Source organism: Aspergillus alliaceus (assembly GCF_009176365.1).
Source record: "Aspergillus alliaceus strain CBS 536.65 unplaced genomic scaffold BDW43scaffold_24, whole genome shotgun sequence".
NCBI lineage: Eukaryota > Fungi > Ascomycota > Eurotiomycetes > Eurotiales > Aspergillaceae > Aspergillus > Aspergillus alliaceus.
In genome coordinates this window covers 341,058-359,991 of record NW_022474707.1, presented here as the reverse complement: position 1 = coordinate 359,991, position 18,934 = coordinate 341,058, and the positions used below count along the sequence as shown (strand labels likewise).

At 47.0% G+C, this 18,934-nt stretch overlaps 7 protein-coding genes across 7 annotated transcripts; 3 read left to right on the top strand and 4 right to left on the bottom strand.

Annotated features, from left to right (window-relative positions):
• The first annotated feature begins 1,597 nt into the window (after positions 1 to 1,597).
• Positions 1,598 to 2,864, top strand: BDW43DRAFT_94987 (uncharacterized protein). The gene is made up of 2 exons (XM_032050759.1): positions 1,598 to 2,530; positions 2,837 to 2,864. Exon 1 carries the CDS (start codon positions 1,741 to 1,743, stop codon positions 2,224 to 2,226), a length of 486 nt encoding a protein of 161 aa, XP_031899972.1. The 5' UTR covers positions 1,598 to 1,740; the 3' UTR covers positions 2,227 to 2,530; positions 2,837 to 2,864.
• A 1,290-nt stretch (positions 2,865 to 4,154) lies between these two features.
• BDW43DRAFT_277485 (uncharacterized protein) lies at positions 4,155 to 4,919 on the top strand. Its single transcript, XM_032042067.1, has one exon. It carries the CDS (start codon positions 4,379 to 4,381, stop codon positions 4,757 to 4,759), a length of 381 nt encoding a protein of 126 aa, XP_031899971.1. The 5' UTR covers positions 4,155 to 4,378; the 3' UTR covers positions 4,760 to 4,919.
• Positions 4,920 to 5,723: 804 nt separating this feature from the next.
• BDW43DRAFT_300578 (NmrA/HSCARG family protein) lies at positions 5,724 to 6,821 on the bottom strand (the record flags this gene model as incomplete). The annotated part of the gene is made up of 3 exons (XM_032044922.1): positions 5,724 to 5,795; positions 5,844 to 6,185; positions 6,249 to 6,821. The coding sequence occupies 3 exons, from the start codon at positions 6,819 to 6,821 to the stop codon at positions 5,724 to 5,726; spliced, it is 987 nt and encodes a 328-aa protein (XP_031899970.1).
• A 1,687-nt stretch (positions 6,822 to 8,508) lies between these two features.
• Positions 8,509 to 10,941, top strand: BDW43DRAFT_300577 (FAD-dependent oxidoreductase; the record flags this gene model as incomplete). The annotated part of the gene is made up of 11 exons (XM_032044921.1): positions 8,509 to 8,590; positions 8,638 to 8,811; positions 8,890 to 8,929; positions 8,965 to 9,140; positions 9,199 to 9,309; positions 9,395 to 9,563; positions 9,752 to 9,920; positions 9,967 to 10,122; positions 10,167 to 10,330; positions 10,391 to 10,762; positions 10,827 to 10,941. The coding sequence occupies 11 exons, from the start codon at positions 8,509 to 8,511 to the stop codon at positions 10,939 to 10,941; spliced, it is 1,728 nt and encodes a 575-aa protein (XP_031899969.1).
• Positions 10,942 to 11,107: 166 nt separating this feature from the next.
• On the bottom strand, positions 11,108 to 12,830 carry BDW43DRAFT_94944 (bZIP transcription factor). The gene is made up of 3 exons (XM_032050758.1): positions 12,703 to 12,830; positions 11,572 to 12,652; positions 11,108 to 11,507 (listed from the first exon to the last, which is right to left on the bottom strand). The coding sequence occupies exons 1-3, from the start codon at positions 12,775 to 12,777 to the stop codon at positions 11,407 to 11,409; spliced, it is 1,257 nt and encodes a 418-aa protein (XP_031899968.1). The 5' UTR covers positions 12,778 to 12,830; the 3' UTR covers positions 11,108 to 11,406.
• Positions 12,831 to 13,162: 332 nt separating this feature from the next.
• BDW43DRAFT_94937 (uncharacterized protein) lies at positions 13,163 to 15,497 on the bottom strand. The gene is made up of 3 exons (XM_032050757.1): positions 14,270 to 15,497; positions 13,528 to 14,216; positions 13,163 to 13,475 (listed from the first exon to the last, which is right to left on the bottom strand). The coding sequence occupies exons 1-3, from the start codon at positions 15,045 to 15,047 to the stop codon at positions 13,215 to 13,217; spliced, it is 1,728 nt and encodes a 575-aa protein (XP_031899967.1). The 5' UTR covers positions 15,048 to 15,497; the 3' UTR covers positions 13,163 to 13,214.
• Positions 15,498 to 15,777: 280 nt separating this feature from the next.
• BDW43DRAFT_277479 (DNA-directed DNA polymerase eta) lies at positions 15,778 to 18,065 on the bottom strand. Its single transcript, XM_032042066.1, has one exon. The coding sequence runs from the start codon at positions 17,968 to 17,970 to the stop codon at positions 15,949 to 15,951; it is 2,022 nt and encodes a 673-aa protein (XP_031899966.1). The 5' UTR covers positions 17,971 to 18,065; the 3' UTR covers positions 15,778 to 15,948.
• Positions 18,066 to 18,934: the final 869 nt, after the last annotated feature.

The following is an 18,934-nucleotide window of genomic DNA, read 5'->3' as shown; positions in this document are numbered from 1 at the left end:
ATTCTTGTATTGTTTTATGTTTCGTCTTTATAAGTGTATATGCGTAGACAGACGTTGTGAGGGGGCCAAGAGGACGATGGCGGGCGGATCAGAAGACTATCGCATCATGATCATCGTCACCGTACAGACAAGAGTGAATGACGGCCGATCGGCTCACAGTTGATAGGATAAGGTAGAAAAGAATCCGACAGAATGTCTAAGGTAACGACAGAAAGGAGAAGTGAAAGGGAGCAAAGGAAAGGAAGAGAGAAGGAAAGGAGAAAATGGAGAATAACGGTTCTCCTCTTTGGGTCGAGGAAGAAGCCGAGTTGAGTGAGTTTAGTTGGGTAAGGTAAAGTAATGGAAGGTCAGTTAAACAGTAAGAAACATGGAACAATTGCGGGTTCCCTTCCCGGTGTTCCACCGATGCAGCCAGTAACCGTTCTAGAAAAACCACACCAAGAAATTTTTTGATTATCAGGGTAAGACTCCGTCGTATAGTACGGCATACGTATGTCCAGTATACATCTAGGCTCCAGCTCCCACCCTAACCTAATATGTGAATCGGTCATAAAGTATGAAGGGGAGAGGGCCGAAAAAAAAAAGTAAAAATAAATTTGAAATAAACAACAGTAAATTACCGGCATACCCGCTTGGAAGTGGAGACCCAGAGCACCTTACCTATCTTAGTTGTATGCACGCTGCAACTTACCCATGGAGTAATTCGATTTACAGACTTTGCCATGACTTCGAGTAATCACTACCCGATCCCTTTGGGGTGTCCTGCAATCGATGATGAAACGACTCCTTGAAATGAGTTGAGAAGGGAAAAAAGAGAAAGTATCCTTTCTTTATCGACATTCTTTGTAACTGCTATTCATTGTATTGCTCCAGGGCGGTAGTTTCAGGGCCAACCTGAAAAGGAAGTGAGTGGTTTTATTGAAAGACGTTCCTAGGCAGAAAGCAGGAACTTCAATGTTTGAATGTAATTTATTCCCGTAAATATCGGTCTACATATGTGGGGACTGTAGGTACAGTACACACACATACTGTACATACAAATCCCCGGGCTGTTAGGAGTGCATACTACTAGTAGTACTCCGTATCGTTGTACGAGAGGTGGCGCCACCACTGAAATAATCCTGAAGCTGGAAAATATTCCCAAGTGACGGACGGACCTTATACACAGGAAAGAATGGAGGGAAACAAACCAATTATCCGGGGTTGAAGGTACCCTGTACTACCGTACATTTAAAGTAGTATGGAAACCCTAAAGGATCTGGTTGCACTCATTAAGATCCAAGCACAAAGATATCCTTATCGTTGACCTTAATTTTTTCAACATTGAATGGGAGACTTTTCACCTTGGCCGCGTCATTTGTCTGACACGACGGGAAACAATTGTATGTCACGTCACATACCACCACAATACCACAACATTCCACAGTACCTACTTTACCACCATTGATGGACATTTTCCTTCAGCTTAGATAGCTGTCTAACTAATTGCATCTTTTCCCTCATCTTCTTTTCTTTGGTCTCTGCTTCTCTTTCTCTCTTTTTCCTTGGATCATTAAGATCTACCGATTCAGCCACCTCGATATTCGAACGATTCAGCGTTTGAGACGCGGTCACGGACGCAGATCCTGCTGGTCTCATTGGCTTCCGCGGAGCCAAGACAGCCATGCGTCCGACTTAACATTGACCAAGTGGTACTTCATTCCAAACTTCGTATTACTTACCATTAGCAATACAACAGCAATGGATCCTCTCTTTTTGTCTCTCTCTTCCGCCACCGCACAGGACAACTTGTGGTCTTCAACTGGATTCGGTCAAGTGGAGGTTGCAACTCGGAGGCGATGGTCTAGAAGGACGGCCGCGCGGAATCATCCATTGCTGTGTATGATGTTGATTAATGTGTCATTGACCTTATACTTATGCTTACTCGGATTTTTTTTCTTGTCCTTTCCTGTTTCCCTTCCGTTCTGGCCGTGCCTGGACGGGCTGGACCTGGAGACTATGATCCATGGAAGGGAGCTGCGGCTTATAATTGCGCAGATAACATACATAATGGTGGGCCTTGTGCGGTTTCAGGTCGGCTATCCCGTCCGTAACCCAAGGTCACCAACGGCGAGATCCACGGACAACGAGGTATGTAAAATCGCAAAGTGCAAATCACACAGTCCTTTCGGCTTCGGACATCCATGGGTATTCTCATCTTTGGTACGCGTTGCGAGATACACTTAAATAGGGTACATCATAGTTACGTGAAGGGGCCGATCATGGCCTGGAAATCCGGGCAGACAGGCAAGCAAGCCATGTGACACCCACACTGGACTAAACTCAACTTCCGCTTTGCAAGGTTCGAAGGCGCTGGTCCGCGATCTCTCAATCATTGATCGCTATCCACACATTGTCAATCCTTTCTCCTTGGGATCTGACGCCTGTTCCGATCAATGTGATTGCCGATTGCTTATCTCAAAAGAACAACCCTTTGTTATCAACCATAGATCCTCCTTCCTTTCATCGAGCAGATAGATAGCTTTACCGGGTATGTGCCAGTCGTCCCCCATATAGATATTTCCCGGAGAATGCGCGGTGGCATTTGCCCTTTCACAAGCAAGAAAAAAAGATCGAAACTTTCCGACATGTCTGTACCCTCTCGGTCGCATTGGACCTCATCCCCGCTTTAGTCAATAGACTAGACATGGCCAGTGGAATGATGCGATGACTCCTGCCGTGGCTGCATATTCACCCTACATTAACATAGGGGCGGGTTTGAGATATGTCCATCTGGTTGGACTTGCCCTAACCATCATAGATACTACAGTGCGACTAAGATAGGCATCTGTCGCAGGCCACGGCCAATAGAATTGGCCAAAGGCAATCCAACTAAGGGGATGACGACGCCCACCATCTGTGTCATTTCTTCGGACGAAGACCAACCTGTCGAAATGATAAAGAGGTGAAACCCCGCCTTTCAGATCTCCGCCCTGGCAGGTGAGAGTTCGTCACCTGCGAACCATCTTCCCGACAAGGCAGACCTGTGCACCTCGGACCATACAGTCCTCACAGGAAATGCAAGCGCGATATTCGCAATTAAATTAGAGAATTTCGTCTACCATTCTAGTTCTGGTTTACAGTTGACGATCGGTAGTCGCCCAGTCTCCGCAGCATAGGCCAACCTTCTGGAATACGAGTCATTGTTCACATGGAATGGAGGAGTTGTATGTACCTAGTGGCTGTCATTATCACAGCTTGTCTATCTCCCTCTTTAGCACGGGCGATACCATGTCGAGTCTCCGGAGAATGCAGAGACTGATGATACTCGACATGGAACGATCGGATGAGTATAGTAGGGGTCTGTATCGAAGATTCTGGCCATTCTTCCCGTTAAAAAAAAAAAAGGAAAATAACATGCGGTTTCTCACTAACCCCTGAAGAGTAAGTACCCCGTATTTAGGTGACGGAAAAATACCAATAATGGTGTGGCTGATGCAATGTAAATAAAAGTGAGAATTCGATTAGTCAAATGCCGATCTCCTTGCTTTGCATCAGACAGAACCTAATTGACTGCATCAAACCCGCACGACCGGTCGCAAAAGGAACAAGTAAACAAAGCACCCCTCCAATCAAAGAACATGAAACAATACACACAACAAAATATCACTAGATCAACAAGAAAAATATATGACCATATAAACCTATATATATATACATATTTATCTAGTCTAGTGTAGCTTTACTAGTATTCTCTAGAAAGAGACACCATATCTCTAACAATGCATAAATAGAAGAAAGAACAAAGGAATATTCCCTTTCTCTACCCAGTCCCCATCAACAAAAATAGCAGCAACAAAAACAAATAATTACTTATATTTAGGATCATCCCGTGTCCGTGATCCATTCGGGTGGGAACTTAATTTAACCTGGTTATCTATTTCCCTGTGGCGTTTCCTTACCAGTAACAAATCCCAAATACAAAGCACCAAATTTCTCAGCCTATATTTGGTAACCCTCCTTACACCACTCAATGAGACAATCAAGCAAACAGCTAGTTACTTACAATACATACATTATATAATCAACAATACATAGTTACACCCACCATAGAAATGGAGAATACAACCCAAGCATCCCCCGGTCTAATAATAATAACAACAACAATCATAACAATATCATTCACGGATCCGATCTGCCTTGGCAAATCTCCACTTAATATAACAATGCAAGACGAGTCATACCAACTCCGGGGTGTACGGAGTATCCCATCGCTTACAAACCCAGGATCGGTTTGTGCTCGAAGATGCGCTTCCGCTCTCCGTACTTGACGTGCCCTGGGCTGTGTCGGGTACTCCTGTTTCAACTTTCGGGGTGTACCTGATCGGCCGGTGGCGAGATGACCAGGTCAGGTCAGCCTTATGGTTTCGTGGTGCTACTAGTGGGTGTTAGCTTTTTTTCCCCCTTCTTTTTATTTTTGTCGCCTGAGGAATCAACGGGGGATATGCGGACAGGTATGTGGGTACTCGATCTCTGTAGTCGATGCTTCTGCTGTCAAACATCGACGTCTCTCAGCCGCAAGCTTCTACGTGTCCAGCTGGATGTTGTAGCACGGATCACGGCATGGGCTACCGGGGGCTGGATGCGTCGTGCAGGTGGGATTTGGAAGTTGCGCGTGTGTCTGTATCTACGGGGGTTCTCGAGGGTTGATTTGGTGGTCAGAGGTGTCTTTGTTTGCCATTGTCTGGCATATGGAGGAAGTTGTGGAATATATTTTTAGGTCTGCGTCTGTAGGGTAGGGTAGGTGCTTGATGTGCGGGTAGAGCGGGTGTTTTCTTGCAGGGACTCGCTTGCTTCATGCGTTAGTTTGATAGATTCGACTAGAAATATATCCCTAAGCTATGTTGTGCAGAAGGGGTATTTTCATGCTAGTGGAGGAGAAAGTAATGTGTGGTGATTGTATGTATATGCATTTGTGAAGAGGCAAAGGTATTGGCTGCCGAAGAGGTATATATACGTCTGTGGTTTGAAGTAATGGACCAATAGTTATTCAATATTAGCATACTATATTAAATTATTTCTCTGCTTTGTTAACTAGTCAAATTAATAACCAAAGAATTGTCATTAGAACTCAAATTCTTCTTGATTTCTAATCTCAAATATACTACTCTGCGCGCTAAACTTTCCCTTCTACTATTTGTGTACTTGTCTTATCTATCACAGGGCATGGTATCTTCATTCAAGCTCTCTAGTACAACTTCTAGCTCTGTTTAGTGGTTAACACGTGGCTCTATCATTACTTAGGTGCGTTGTTTTTGTCCATTTAGTTGCCGCGCTCTGGGTAAACTCGCTATTGGGAGTAAGTCAAGATCGGGGGTAAATGATCTGGTCCAACCCGTGTGAGAAAACAGGTGAAAAGTCTATGAGGACATGAACACTATTGTCAAAACTTCTGAGGAGCATAGCAGATTATGTATATTCAGCAACTGTGAAGGTTTGATACGATATTCAAGAATAGATAGAGCTGGTTCAAGGTGAAATGTGAGGTAGAAAGAAGCAGTTAATCTTGTAGGTGACATTAGAACAATAGTCATTCATATTATGATATATCATTCACATGAGAAGTATTATCTGTCCATAAATCAACAGAGTATCTTCAGCCAGACACAGCTCCAGGATGACTACAAACAACTCTTAGCTCCCCTAACCAGGATGTTTAAAATGCAGGTAGTTTCACGAGCACCCTACAATATCTCCGACCAATCCTGCTTTTTAATCCACTCCTCTACAGTGGGAAGCTCAAAGCCAACCTCAAGCTATGTCATGTCAGCACTACTCAATAACTGATTCTCAGTAGAACATACCTGTTTCGGGTGGACAACAGTCGGGTCATCGCGCCCTTCATAGCCAAACTCATTCCAGTATCCCCAATTGTCTAGGAACTCCTGTTTCAACATCTCCGGTGCACCCTCGATAGACTGACCTTCAGGCAGGGTAACACTCTCAGCAGGAACCCCGAGTGTACGACTCCAGGTACGGACGAATTCATCCAGCGTCATCCACTCCCGGTAGGCAATGAGATTCTTTCCTGGCGGACTCAACACGAGAGCTTTTACAGCTGGACCAGTATCATCTTCGGCTGCAATAATTGGAAGCTTAACATCTCCCTTCAGACCGCCAACAAATTGGTAAACTCCATTATCAGTCTGCAATATTCCATTAGCAAAACAAGCCTCTCGGATGATTGTCGTTCCAAGATCTCAACAGACCTTTTTGGGCTTCAAAAATGAACCAAGGAAGTTCGACAGGTACCACCCGACCTGGACAACGCTAGTCCTCTTCCAGAGCTCCGGATACGTCTCCTTGCCATAATCAGCTGCATGTGCCTTCGCCTCGAAATGCAGCACGTGCGTATACTTGCCCTTCGACCACTTCGAGGCATTAGACAGACTAGAGAAAACGAGCCTCTCCAACGTCGCTATCTTTGCCGCAGCGTCAAAAACATTCTTTCCTTGTTGAAGCTCATACTGATATGTCCGCTTTATCATCGACTGGCCTTTGTCCTCGCCGCTCTGGGCAATGCTCGCAAACGCATTCCAGAAATCGGTCACGCTGAAGATGACCGTCGCTCCCTGGAACGCTGCTGTGAGAGAAGCGGGATCATCCAAATCCGCCTTCATGATGTCAACACCCTGTGCTTGAAGGCGTTGAGCCTTCTCACTGGAGACATTCCGGGTTAGACCCCGTATACGCCAGGTAGGATCCTTGAGGAAGGTCTTGATGACAGATCCGCCTTGGTTGCCGGTGGCACCGAGAACGACGATGAGTTTGGTAGAGGTCATTTTGATGAATCTTGCGTGCTTTTCGTTTCCCTGGAGCCTTTGTCTTGTTTCACTCCCTAAAGGTATTCGTATCATCTTAAGTATCTCGTTTGGTCGTGCTCCTGAATTTCTAAGCATCGGACTTAGCGTGCTTATACCCGGAGAACAACACAGAAACCAGCTTTATTATAAATCAGGACAGTAGACAGTATTGAAGCTTACAAAGATGATCATATTGGTGCTCTGCAACATATTCGTCTCTAAAGTGGGTGAAGATCCATGTTCACCCAGTCATACGGTGGCTTTCCCAAAGCCCTCCACCCCCTAAATCAAATAGTGCATACTATAATATACTATTAGTGCCGGTGCAGAGAAGAGATCTACCAACCAAAACAAGAGTCTCCTAATTGACGCGAACTTGGGACTTACCTTTCTCCAATGTCCCAAAGTCTCCACACCCTGAAAGCCAACGCCTCGTGTGGCCCCATTGTCACCTTGGTTCCTAAATATCCCATGGTCCTAGACAAGCTTCAAGTCGAGAACATTGTCTTCCCTGATCAGATATCGTTCACTCCGTTTCACCTAGACAGTATCATAAAACGCTTGAAGTCCAATCACTGCAACAACAGCACCGCAAATTAGGGCAGCGTTTACTCGAACCTCACCAGAATGCCACAATCCTCGAACAGCCAGCGACTCTTCAGCCGTCTATACCTTCAGCCCCCAATAAATAGTAAACCCGCCCAAATGGTTGGGGCCAAAAAAGCTAGACTAGCGGGAAAGAGAAAACTCTCTAGTTGTTTGCTTACTTTCACGGCAACAATAACACTTTGCACGCCCGTACACCTATTCCTTTCATTAATAAGCTCGACAACGTCTTCATTGCATTCTTCCAGGCTCCAAACTCAATAATAACCAGCTTTCTCTTGAACTTCGACTTTAAACCTAGCGTCCAATTCACGGTAATGCTGGACCTGTTCGGACAGATCGCTTTCATGTGTAGCTCAAAGCTGTGATGTTTCGACGGGGTTGATGTTCAGGTCTGAAGTGAAGGTATACATACTGACTGAGGCAGCCGGGTTGCCAGATTGCACCCCTGGGGTATGTCCTCTAGCTCTTCCTTGAGAAGCCTAAAGATTTCCGAAGTGGAATTAGAAGAGGAAATGGTTGGGGGCAGGTAGTTGGTGTAGGCCTTTCGGACGAGCGTAGCCTGGGTTATTGGATGTCAGCTGATACAACGGGTTGGGGGATAAGGTTGCATGAACTCGACTGTTGGACTTAAGAGCTACGCGAAACGCCAGTTTGAAACACCGGCTGGGAAGCTTAGGTACTGAGTCAAATCAATTACTAGGCAAACTAAATATAGCAGTGAGTTAGACATTTGAAGATCGATAAGGTGATGATAATTAGGGCTCTGTCTTGCGGGTCGATTGGTTCGTCCGGCCCGGTGGAAATCTATCGCTCTGATTGGGCTGATTGTTGATTATTCAGAGAATTATTCCGGCTCTCTATGGTCGATGATTCTATTACAGTTACGCGATACAGTGAAAAGCATGGGCATGAAAGAATAGAAGCGGGAGGGGAGAGGAAATGAGCCTAGTTTATGCGAATTCAGTGGCCATCTGGCTGAAAATATAAATATGAGGTCTTCACTACATGGAGTAGAGCACTGCAATCGTTGTTCATTGTCAATATAAGGGCCTTCTCCATGGCTTTTAAATCCTTCAAGGTTATCATTGCTGGCTGTAGCATCGCAGGTCTGTCCCTAGCCCTGATGCTAGAGAAGAATGGTATGGACTTCTGGTTCTGGAGGCTTATCTCAGCATTGCGCCCCAAGTCGGTGCAAGTATTGGCCTCTTGCCGAACGGTCTACGCAACCTTGACCAACTGGGATGCTACATGAGACGGTTATGGAGATGGCTGATTACCCACCGGATAAGGTCTTCATTCGTGATTCTTGTGGAAGACCACTCCTGTCCATTGAGAACTATAACCAGTATACGTCTGGACGGTTTGTAGAGCCGTACTCCTATAGATTTGTTATCATGCCTATCAATCTGACAACGAATCCCCCGCTATGGTTATCTAGTCATCTTTTTCGACCATCTGATGATCGAGATTCTCTACAAGTTCCAAGTTAAAGATGAAGGTGCTCACTTCTCAGAGTTCAGACTATCCGAACTGATCCATCCTGTGTCACTGTCACTACCAAAACAGGTCAATCCTACATGGGTGATATTGTCGATGGAGCAGATGGATTCCATTCGACAGTACATAAGCAAATGTGGGAAGAAGCCAGGGAAAAGGAGCCTTCATGGATAGTACCATTGGAAGAAAATGGTGCGGGCCTCTTCGATTTGCACTAGTTTATACAAGGCGCTGACATCTATGTGGACAGGACTCCCGACGGCATATGCATGCATATTTGGAATCTCGGAAGGGGTCCCCGGTATCGAGAAAGGAACACTCTGTTCTGTGTGCAACGAACATTTCTCGTACCTCGTCCCTAGTGGACCTGGGGAAAGGATATGCCAGTTCCTGGGGAGAAACATAGGGAAAACGGCGTGTGGACCAGATATCCTCGATTCTCAAAGAAGAGGAGGCTTTGGCGAAGGAACGCGAGAACGATCAAATTACTCCAACGTTGAGGTTTTCAGATCTGTACAAGCTCAAGACCAATTCGGTGCATACCAGTCTACCCGAGTATATCTATAAAAGATGGTATTTCCAAAGAACTATTATCATTGGCGATTCTTGTCATAAGTTGAGGACCTCGGCTATCTAGAGACTTGGAGGTGATTTCCATATTGAGATGCCGTAAACAGTTCGAGCCCCTGACAGGACAAGGAGGAAACTCGGCGATTGAAACTGCCGCCTCGATCTTTATCAACGGCAGACATTTCATCCGCTTTTGAAAGGGTCTAATGCCAACGCGAAGAACATATGTGGAGCTTAGTTAAAGCCTCCCATGCTCGGAAGCATTTGGAGTGCAAGGAAACTCCGCTGTTGAAGTTGATAACAAAATATATCACCCCCTACTACCCTTTACAAACGATAATGGATAACTCGACCGCGACATATTTCAGCAGTTTCATTAGACATGCTCCCTATACCAAAGAGGTCAAGAGGTATTCCTTTCACATTGAGCTGCTCAGGGCTCCGACAGCCTGAGGGACGACCATTGGACTTCTGCCATACGCAGGATATCTCCTCATTGCTTTTGTCGCTTTCCGATTACTTCGCTGCCGCCACAACCAATGGGTCACGAGCATTGGTCTGTCAAGCAGTCCGTAACCAGTCGGTAAAGTCGGGAGTGATGGAGGTTCCTATTCACCGAAATATACCCAATTTCGGCCTCTCAACAAGATCCTCCAGTCCCTGGTAACCATCTTTCTGTCCGTGGTTGCAGGTCCATCCAGACCAGAACAAGCTTTACACCTGTTGTACTTCTTGGTGTCAATGTTAGCTCTAACCTCCATTTTCACGGTGGAGGGCTATCGACCAAGGAATAAATGGACCCTTCTAGCAAGGTATGGATTGCATCGAAATTTCGTGTTTCAATTGTTTCTGATCTTTTCCTACAAGCCCAGTTTATGGGCCGTTCTGTACCAGCTTCGTGGAATTGGATTGATCGCCTCATTCTCTTCCATGATAGACATGTTCGTTACAGCTAGGATATCCTACTTTTCACTGGTCACTAGAACTCTGGCAGAGTCGACAGCTAAAGCCATCCTCCCCGCAGTGGCGGCAGTATATATCCTTCCTACAATGCTTTTGTTTTTTCCCATTGGAGAAGCACAGGCGCGTCAGGCTATAGTCACTGGGTGGCATCCAGCGCCGGTCTTTGCTGTTATCGGAACCGAGATACTGTCCCGGGCAATCAAATGGATAGATCGAAGACAGAGCAAAACCAAGACGCTATCAGCTGATGAGAGAGCTGATCTTGATCTACCCACCTGTGTGTTCTTTACACAACGATGGGGGGCATATCGGCCTGTTCTCATCTGACCTGACCTCAATCCTCAGCTGCTTGCTTTTGGACAAGCCCTCCCTCACCCACCTATTCTTCCCAGTGGACGTTTTTGCACCTGCCGCGACCTTGGCAGATTGGGTTTTCTTCAAAATGATCTCCTTCTGGTAACTGCTTCAACATTTCTGTTGGGCTGGATTAGTGTTGGGGTATACACCGAGTCCGAATTTCGAATGTCTTTTCGTTGCCAGCGTTGGCCGCAATTGCTATAGGGTACTTCGGAGTTGAACCAGGTGCAACCGCAGCAGCGACCTAGAACTAGCGTAAACAGATAACGAGCCGAAGGAATTCCGTCAGCATAGTTGAACAGTCGGTCATTCCCCGTCGTGTCGTTCCAGTGGCTGAGTATCGACGTATCGACTATGGAAAAAGACGAAATGGAAACATCGCTGTTATACCGCAACGGGCATGGTCAAGATAAACAAGTTGGTTCTATATCTGTCAATAGTCTTGCTTTTCCTCTTCACTATCCATGAATTGTCATAGGAATGGGGACATTGTATAGGAATACTGAGCTGTACGTCATTGGTTCTGGACGTGGAGCGCTTGTTCAGAAACATTCGTACGGCCCGCTAATCAGACGGGTTTCCATGTCACATTCTGCCATACCAGAGTCTCGACATCGGATCGACGAAATCCTGCAACGCAACCAAGACAGATACAGAGTCGACTTAGTCCTAGAATATAATTCAGTAAAAGCCGGTACGAGGCCATGGGCTGTATACACCGTAGGTAACATACCATCGATGACAGGATCCTCGTCAAGAACCATAACCATGTTACTAGGGGTAGATTGATCAGGTATAAACAGGCCAGAAGAATCAACAATGTTACCACTTTGAAGTGGCAAATTGTGCGTCATGCTTGAATCGCCGTCCATACGAGATATTGATAATACCGAGGCTAGGTAATTCTCCTTAAGTACGATACCCTTCTCGATCAAGAACCCTTCGATATCATTGACATCGAACCACTCTTCATCACTGGGGAGCTCCAGCACGCCATTTGTCGTACGAAACGGAAGCAGGTTCTGAGAACGAGAGCCCTGTGTTGCCTGTGGGAAGTGCGTTCCGGCGCCGCCAAGACTTATGAATGGAAATCGACGGTCATAGACTGGATTACATGGTCTCGTTCGCAGTACTCGCCCAAAGTAAACTCGGAGTTGCTCTCGCGAAACGGATTGCGAAACAAGCCCAAATTGCGGCAACATGTCCTCATCTACCACGGTGGCGTTGTTCAGGTACCGGTATCCGTTTTCTGCGGAGGTGCGATAGAGCCTTTGTGTGAATGTCGTGGTCGCGTATACTATAGTGTGATTATCACGATCTATAGACAAAGGAAGACTAATGCAAGGGCTGGATTCATGATCAATAGGCTTAACCGGTGGCAAAAAACCATTAGATGAGCCCAAGAAGCGACGCCAGAAATCAGACGATTGTGCCTTTTCTTTGGTCCATGCTGGGCCACCTGTAGTTGCTTTGTCGCCCTGACAAGGCTTGGAAGACGGCCTGTTCCTAGTCTGTTGGTGGTTCTGATTATGGGAAGTTGGACTGCAGCTGTCTTCATTGGGCGAGGCATGACAACCAGCCCTCCTTAATTGGAAGGAAATCTCATTCTGCAGAAGCTTCACAGCCTGTAATAGTTGAGCTTGGGACAATTGAGCGCCTGGTTTGACGACTCGAGAGTCAAACGAATCCATGATCTGACCAAGCTGTCCGAATGCATCTTCTAGTATAGCAACTCGAGATTTCAACGTGGCAAGCAGCGACTGTTGCCGGGATCGATAGGCCCTTTGGGCTTCTCGAAGCTGGGTTCGTCGTACCTATGCCAACCATGAGAAAGGGGCCAAGGAGCGAGTACTACACAGCTCACCGTGTCTGGTGTCGCGGTTGAAGCCTTGCGAGGCCGGCCTCTATTTCGAGATGGCTCTTGAGGAGAGCTAGACATTGATATTGATAGTGTCTTGGAAGTTTATCTCCGTTCTTAATGGGCAATTCTGGTTGGTTCGTTGTTCAGTTGATGTTCCTGCAGGTTGAAACTTTCGCCTTAAAAGGCGATCGAGGGCTTGGCGGTCTAGACTATCGATAAGTCATCATCCAGAGTGCACGTGCCAGCTATTAATAACCATTCCTACAATCCATGTCATCATCTACAGCTTATGTGAAAATTGCACATATGAACTAAATTACTGAAGGAGAGATGATATTTATCTATAAGTCATTCAGGTGGTCTCTCAAAAGTATGATAGCAGTATCTAAACAGCTGTTTCGGGAAACCTAGAGTAGTATCCGTCGTGTCATCTAATCATGATAGCTAAAGATCAAAGGAAATGCAATGAAAGACCGGCCTTCCAAATAAGCTACCTGTGTGGGCAGATAAGTATTTCACCATCTGCCCGAATGAGGCCTCCCACGCCGGTCGTCAACTAGATTGCGTTCTTTTATCCGTCGCTCTTCGCGATGACGGAAGGGAGGAGAAGCCGGCCTGTCTAGCATCAATGGCCGATCCCCTGGCATTGCTGCTGGTGGTACTGGAGGGGGTGGGGGAGGAGGTAAAGAGGTCCTCCCACGATGGATCTCCTGGATCCGTCGTCGGCGTGCGCGACGAATTTCTTCTGATAAGTCAACCAGAGCAGAAACATCTTCCTGTGCGAATCTGTTAGTTGAGGGATTCGTAGCGAGAGGAAGGTTCACTAACGAATTGAAGGTATGAAAATACGTAATAAGAAGACACTGTTTCCTCGTATTCATATCCTGACTTTTCAATTGCTTCCCTCACCACGAGATCTTTGGTGATCTCCGTCCAGAGCCCATCTCGTTGGTCTTTCATCCCTATATATCGTCGCCCTACTTTGCCCCGTGCAAAATCCGGATCACTTTCCGAATGTCTTTCTTCACTTACAGTGAATTTAGGCTTTCTGTCTTTGGTGAGGGGTTCTTTACCCCCCTGAGGAATATCATCTAGAATGGCTTCTCGATCTGCCTTAGGGGCAGCGGTGACAATTGCCCAGTCCTCTCCGGCCATTTTGGGGGTACTTTCCCGTATAGGCCGCTCAAGCTCACGAGGTCTACTATAGACCTCTTCCGCTACTTCGCGTTCGTCGAGCATGCGCCCGCCATTTGGCGTAACTTCGTGAATGGATATTTCTTTCTCACGTTCGATAGACCTTGGTCGGGATCGATGGATTGGAAAGCCTTCCTGCCTTTGCCGGAATAAAGGTTCTGCGGGTGGCCCCCGTGCCAGGATTGGGGGCTCCGGCCCACCACGTTCCTCAACGAGTATCTCTTCAAGGGATGTGCTTCTTGACGTTTCCTTCCTAGGCTTCTCAAAACTAACTTCTGGACTAGGTGCACGGGGCGGACGTGGAGGACGGGGTATGTGATAACCTATCAATAGGTCAATAAATGCGATAACAGTCTCAGCCATTTCACTAGCCCACCTTCCGGGCTATGCATATGCCGCTTCGCTAAGTTGTGATGTATGGGCACCTGATCTAGAGAAACATCCGCAGAATCTTCTGATTCAAGGGATGACATGTCTTGATCGTTCTGTTGGAGGTCAAGTTTGTTTGGATGCCTTCTTCGCCTCTCTTTTCGGAATAAAAGCTCATCTTCCTGTTCATATTCGTCCTCATCAAGGTCCGTGACAGGACCCGATCCAGGGCGTAACCGCGGCAGTGCATGGTAACGAGGGTCACCGAGGGTTCTTCTATATTCGTGTTTTAAATCATCGATGCTGGGTGGTAAGTCCCGTTCATATTCTGAGCGACGAGTTCCATGTTTCGAGAACTCGTCGCGGACATCACCGCGGTGCGGCGCAGAACGTCTGCTTGGAATGATAGGAATCTCTCCTTCGGAGTCACTTTCCGTCATCTTCCTAGTTAACTCTTCATCTTGAGAGACATAGTCTTCCTCCTCGATAATTTCTCTTCGACGTGGCCGCCGACTTTTGAACGTGTCATCTCTAACCTTCCGGAACTCCCTCGATGTCTCACGAGGGGGTTCGCGGATCAATTCAGGTCCTGGATTATCTCGAATGCGAAGACGGTCAAATTCATCGACTGGTGGAGGGCTTGGCGCTCGAGGTTGTTCATAAAGTACTTCCTCTTTGTAACGACGCCCACCTCGAGGTCGGTGTTGGTGCTTATGACGATAATGGTCCCGTTCCACTTCGTACATGTCCTCGTCGTAATCACGGACATGGTGTCGCCGAGGCATGGTGTAACCAAGGAATTGGATAGCAAATAAGACAAATTATCCAGGTTGGCCGAAAAGAAAAATAAGAAGTGGAGCTAGAGACCGTTACTGGGTGCCTTCATTGGACATTTCTGCTACACCCGTCCTGTGAGGGGCTTGGTGTGCAGAGAGACCGATTGTACAGTAGATAAGAACTCGGAAGCTTCTGGTGATTCCAAGGTATAGGGAATGTTCTGAAGTCCAGGTGTAGGGAGATAAAAGTGAGACACGTGCACAAATATGGTAGGTGAGAGAAAGAACTGAAACATCAAATCACAATGACTGTTGGTTTGGATTGAAATTCAACCCCGCGGCTGGTTTTGCTGATGTCACCGCTGCAGAGACGGGACCTAAAAGTGCAAAACCACCACCAATTGGACAACCCATGTTGATTGCAATGCTTTTCAATTCCAAACAGTTGGGATCTCCTTAGCTTGTCAGTAAGTTCGATTCTCCAGTAAACTAAGGCTGCACTGGAACCATGGTTGACATGGGCCTACGGCTTTCAGCTAAGAACTCCGATAGTTATTTTTATCGATTGGAGTTTGCTGGTGTTAGTGCTTTCCCTTGTTGTGTGTGAGATCCTCAGCGAAATTTACGAAGCATGATCCCAACGGATATGTTAATGGTGCAGCACGTGTTTCTAAGAACCTTTCACATAGCTCTACGATGCGATCTTGTTGAACGATGAGATCCGCTAGTATCAGCCAGAGGGGGAAAAGAGACAATAGCATGTTATCTCCCCCCCCCCCCCGGCCCAACGACTGGAACAGGCGCAGACAAACCTCGGGGAAATCAGGCTCGCCTGAATGAGCAAAAATTCTTTTTGTTCGCCCAGCCGATCTAGATGTTAGGAGGGATAAGCGAGTCGAATTCAATGGCATTATCCGAAGGCGAGACGCCTTTGCCCTTTCTCAGGTTTACCCCGATTATTACGGCCAGGTCTGCCGCGAGCGCTAGAGGATCTCGTATTATTTGGCGGGCGTGCTGTTTGCTGGGATCTCATGGCTGCTTGCCTTTCTTCTCTTTCTAACTCCTTAGCAAAATGCCAGTCATCGTGTTCGTTCCTCTCAACGTCCGGTACCGAATTGCCGCAACGATCACAAATATAGAATCCCGTCGCCAGTCCTGCCAGCTCAGTATTACATGGATCCACGGATGGAAGCATGCTTTCTCTGTTTTCTTCGGGACCCGTCGCGAGTATCACCGATTCACCTTCGCTCAGCTGTTGCTTTGTGCTGATTCCGGGAGCTTGGTTGAAGAAGCGTTTTATGCCATCTTCCTCAACTTTTCTCCGTTTCTCACTTGGTTCTAGCATCTCTGGTAGGCTTTCTGTAGCACGGTCCTTTGCAGAATGACCGATGTACTTAGCCTGGTCTCCCTTGAGAAGGAATGAATCTATTGCTTTGTTATTGCCAACCCCATCTTCAAACCCACCGACGCTCAGAGACAAATTTGCGCAAGGCCAGGCACGTCCATCACCGATAACTTGCCGGAGCAATGTCCTACCGAGTTCGAAAAGTAATGTTTCGTCGATCGGCGTTGAGCCAGGAATGGGGCTTTGGCGAGAGCGAACCTGTGCACCTTGCCTATGATGCAGAGCGATAGTCTTCGGACGGCGTCGGTGCTCAAGCACACCATCCTCCACAAGACGTCCATAGATATCGGCTGCAAAGATCCGCAGCCACCTTTCCGCCTGCTCGATGGAGTTGATACTCGGTCTGAAAGACTTTGCGGATAGCATAGATTTAATTTGTGTCCTGGGGTTGACTTCGCTCCGATCCTCGCCGCGGATGATTCCATATAGCCAATTAGCAGTATCATCATCCAGTTTGGCCCGGAACTGTTCTACCGTAACCTGTAAAAGGTCGCTGACTTGCTCGGTCCCAAATAGAGCCGTAACCTGATCCCCCAGTTTGCCCCCAAGCATTCGTATTTTGGTAAACTTAAAGCCCGCCAAAAACTTCTGGATGGCACGATTGCGCACAATGGTCTGTTTGTCCGGTTTGTTACTGGAGCTCCCCAGTTTTGCCATCATCTTGTTCTTTGCAATACCTGCAGAGCACGTATATCTCAGTTTATCCCAGACAGCTGTGCGAACCGATCGAACAATTTCGGACCCTATAAGCATTGCAATATCATCCCAATCGGGATCATCCACCTCCGTTTCGTTATCATCTAAATCTACTAGGCAATCACCCTGGTTCCATTCCAGCGCCGTTGTAGGAGGGCGGGGCAGCAAAGCGATACGGTCATCACAATCAGGTCCGTTCCGTAATTCTGGATACCGCTGAAGAAGGACTCCATAAACCAGCGGGGACAAATCGATGAAAACTTCATCGACGCTGGCTTTTTCAACGTTCGCTTGCTGTATCTGAACCTGGGGACCCAGTCCCTGTTCTCCCTCTACCAGATCTGCATACCACCTCGCCAGATCCTCCCTCATAACTTTCAAGATCTTGCGAGATTCCGCCCGATACGGATCCAAACACACTTTATCCGTATTCATCCTCTTATAAGCATCATCCCTGTACGCCCATTTCCCACCTTCGCCTTCTCGGAACGTAGCAACATGCTGCAAAACAACTTCCGGACAAAGATTTCGCGCTTCCTTCGCGGAAATCATCCGGGTTATCCCAAAAGCTCGCGCTGGATAGTTGATCGCGATAAGCGAGTCCCACTGCCGGACTGCGAGGGGTATTTCTCGCGGCGTTTGCAGCCGCACCATCTCGCATTGAGCGTAGAAAGCATCCAGATCAACATGGGCGATTACCCGGAGCGGAGAGGCTGTCGAACTTTGCCGAAGGAGCTGCAGTTGGCGGTAGGTGTAGCAGGAATGTTTCTTCACGGGGTTGCTCGGGGAGGAAGGGGACGCAACGAAAGGGTCTGGGGAAGAACGCGGCATATCGATAATGACTGTTCCGGTGTCATGCTGGCTTTATGGACGGGTTATAGGAAATCGGGGCGCCGCGAACGCGTGCAGTCTCTGCTGTACCATCGGAAAACAGTGTCGAGAGATTGAAGATCGCTGATCCATCGTATAAAACCGGACTGTCGCCCTAGCAGCCAATTGGATGCCGTGAGCTAGTACGAATATAGTTTAGTGTTAAATTCATATCTGACAGACACTGGGTTCAGACCCACAAGATTTTAAGTAGTTACTTATGATTCCGAATTCTTACAGTATGTTCATCACAAATCCATTTGTTCAAATGTATCATTTTGGCCGACAGAAACACGGTCTCCGGCGATGGGTGGTTCCTATGGTTTACCTTTAGGCTGAACTGGTCGCTTTGTGGTCAGGACTGAACCACCAAACTTACGAGTATTGGAGACGGTTTAGACTCAGGATATAACCTCCTACCAACCGCAAGGACGAAGGGATGTTGCATGAACTTGATATTTTCACAACTTGCTTGTCACTTACAAAATTTGAAGCCTAAATAAATGACAAAGTGACAGAGTCTCGATAATCACATACAAATAGTCAACTGCGCGCAAAGCAGCCTGAGATTCTTAGCCTTCGAAGCCGGGGGAAAACAACGGATTTACGTATATATGGTCCAGTGGTGAATAAACATAATAGCTAGCTAAATGACTAGCCCAGATGGCTTAAAAAAGAATTACTGTCAAGGGTCTCCAACAATACTAGGGAAATTCCTTTGTCTTATTCGCAAAACAAGTATAAGCGCACGTATACTACATCGCTAGGCTTTCCATTGCTGCAAGAGTGGGAAAAGACGAATGGTTTAGATAAGAGCTAAAGCGTGCAGTTTTCACTAAAGTATCATAATCCAGGTAGCCATGGTGTTGAGGGTGTTTACTTTCTCTGTTTACTCCCACCCGTGATTTGACTCGGAGGGGTTGCA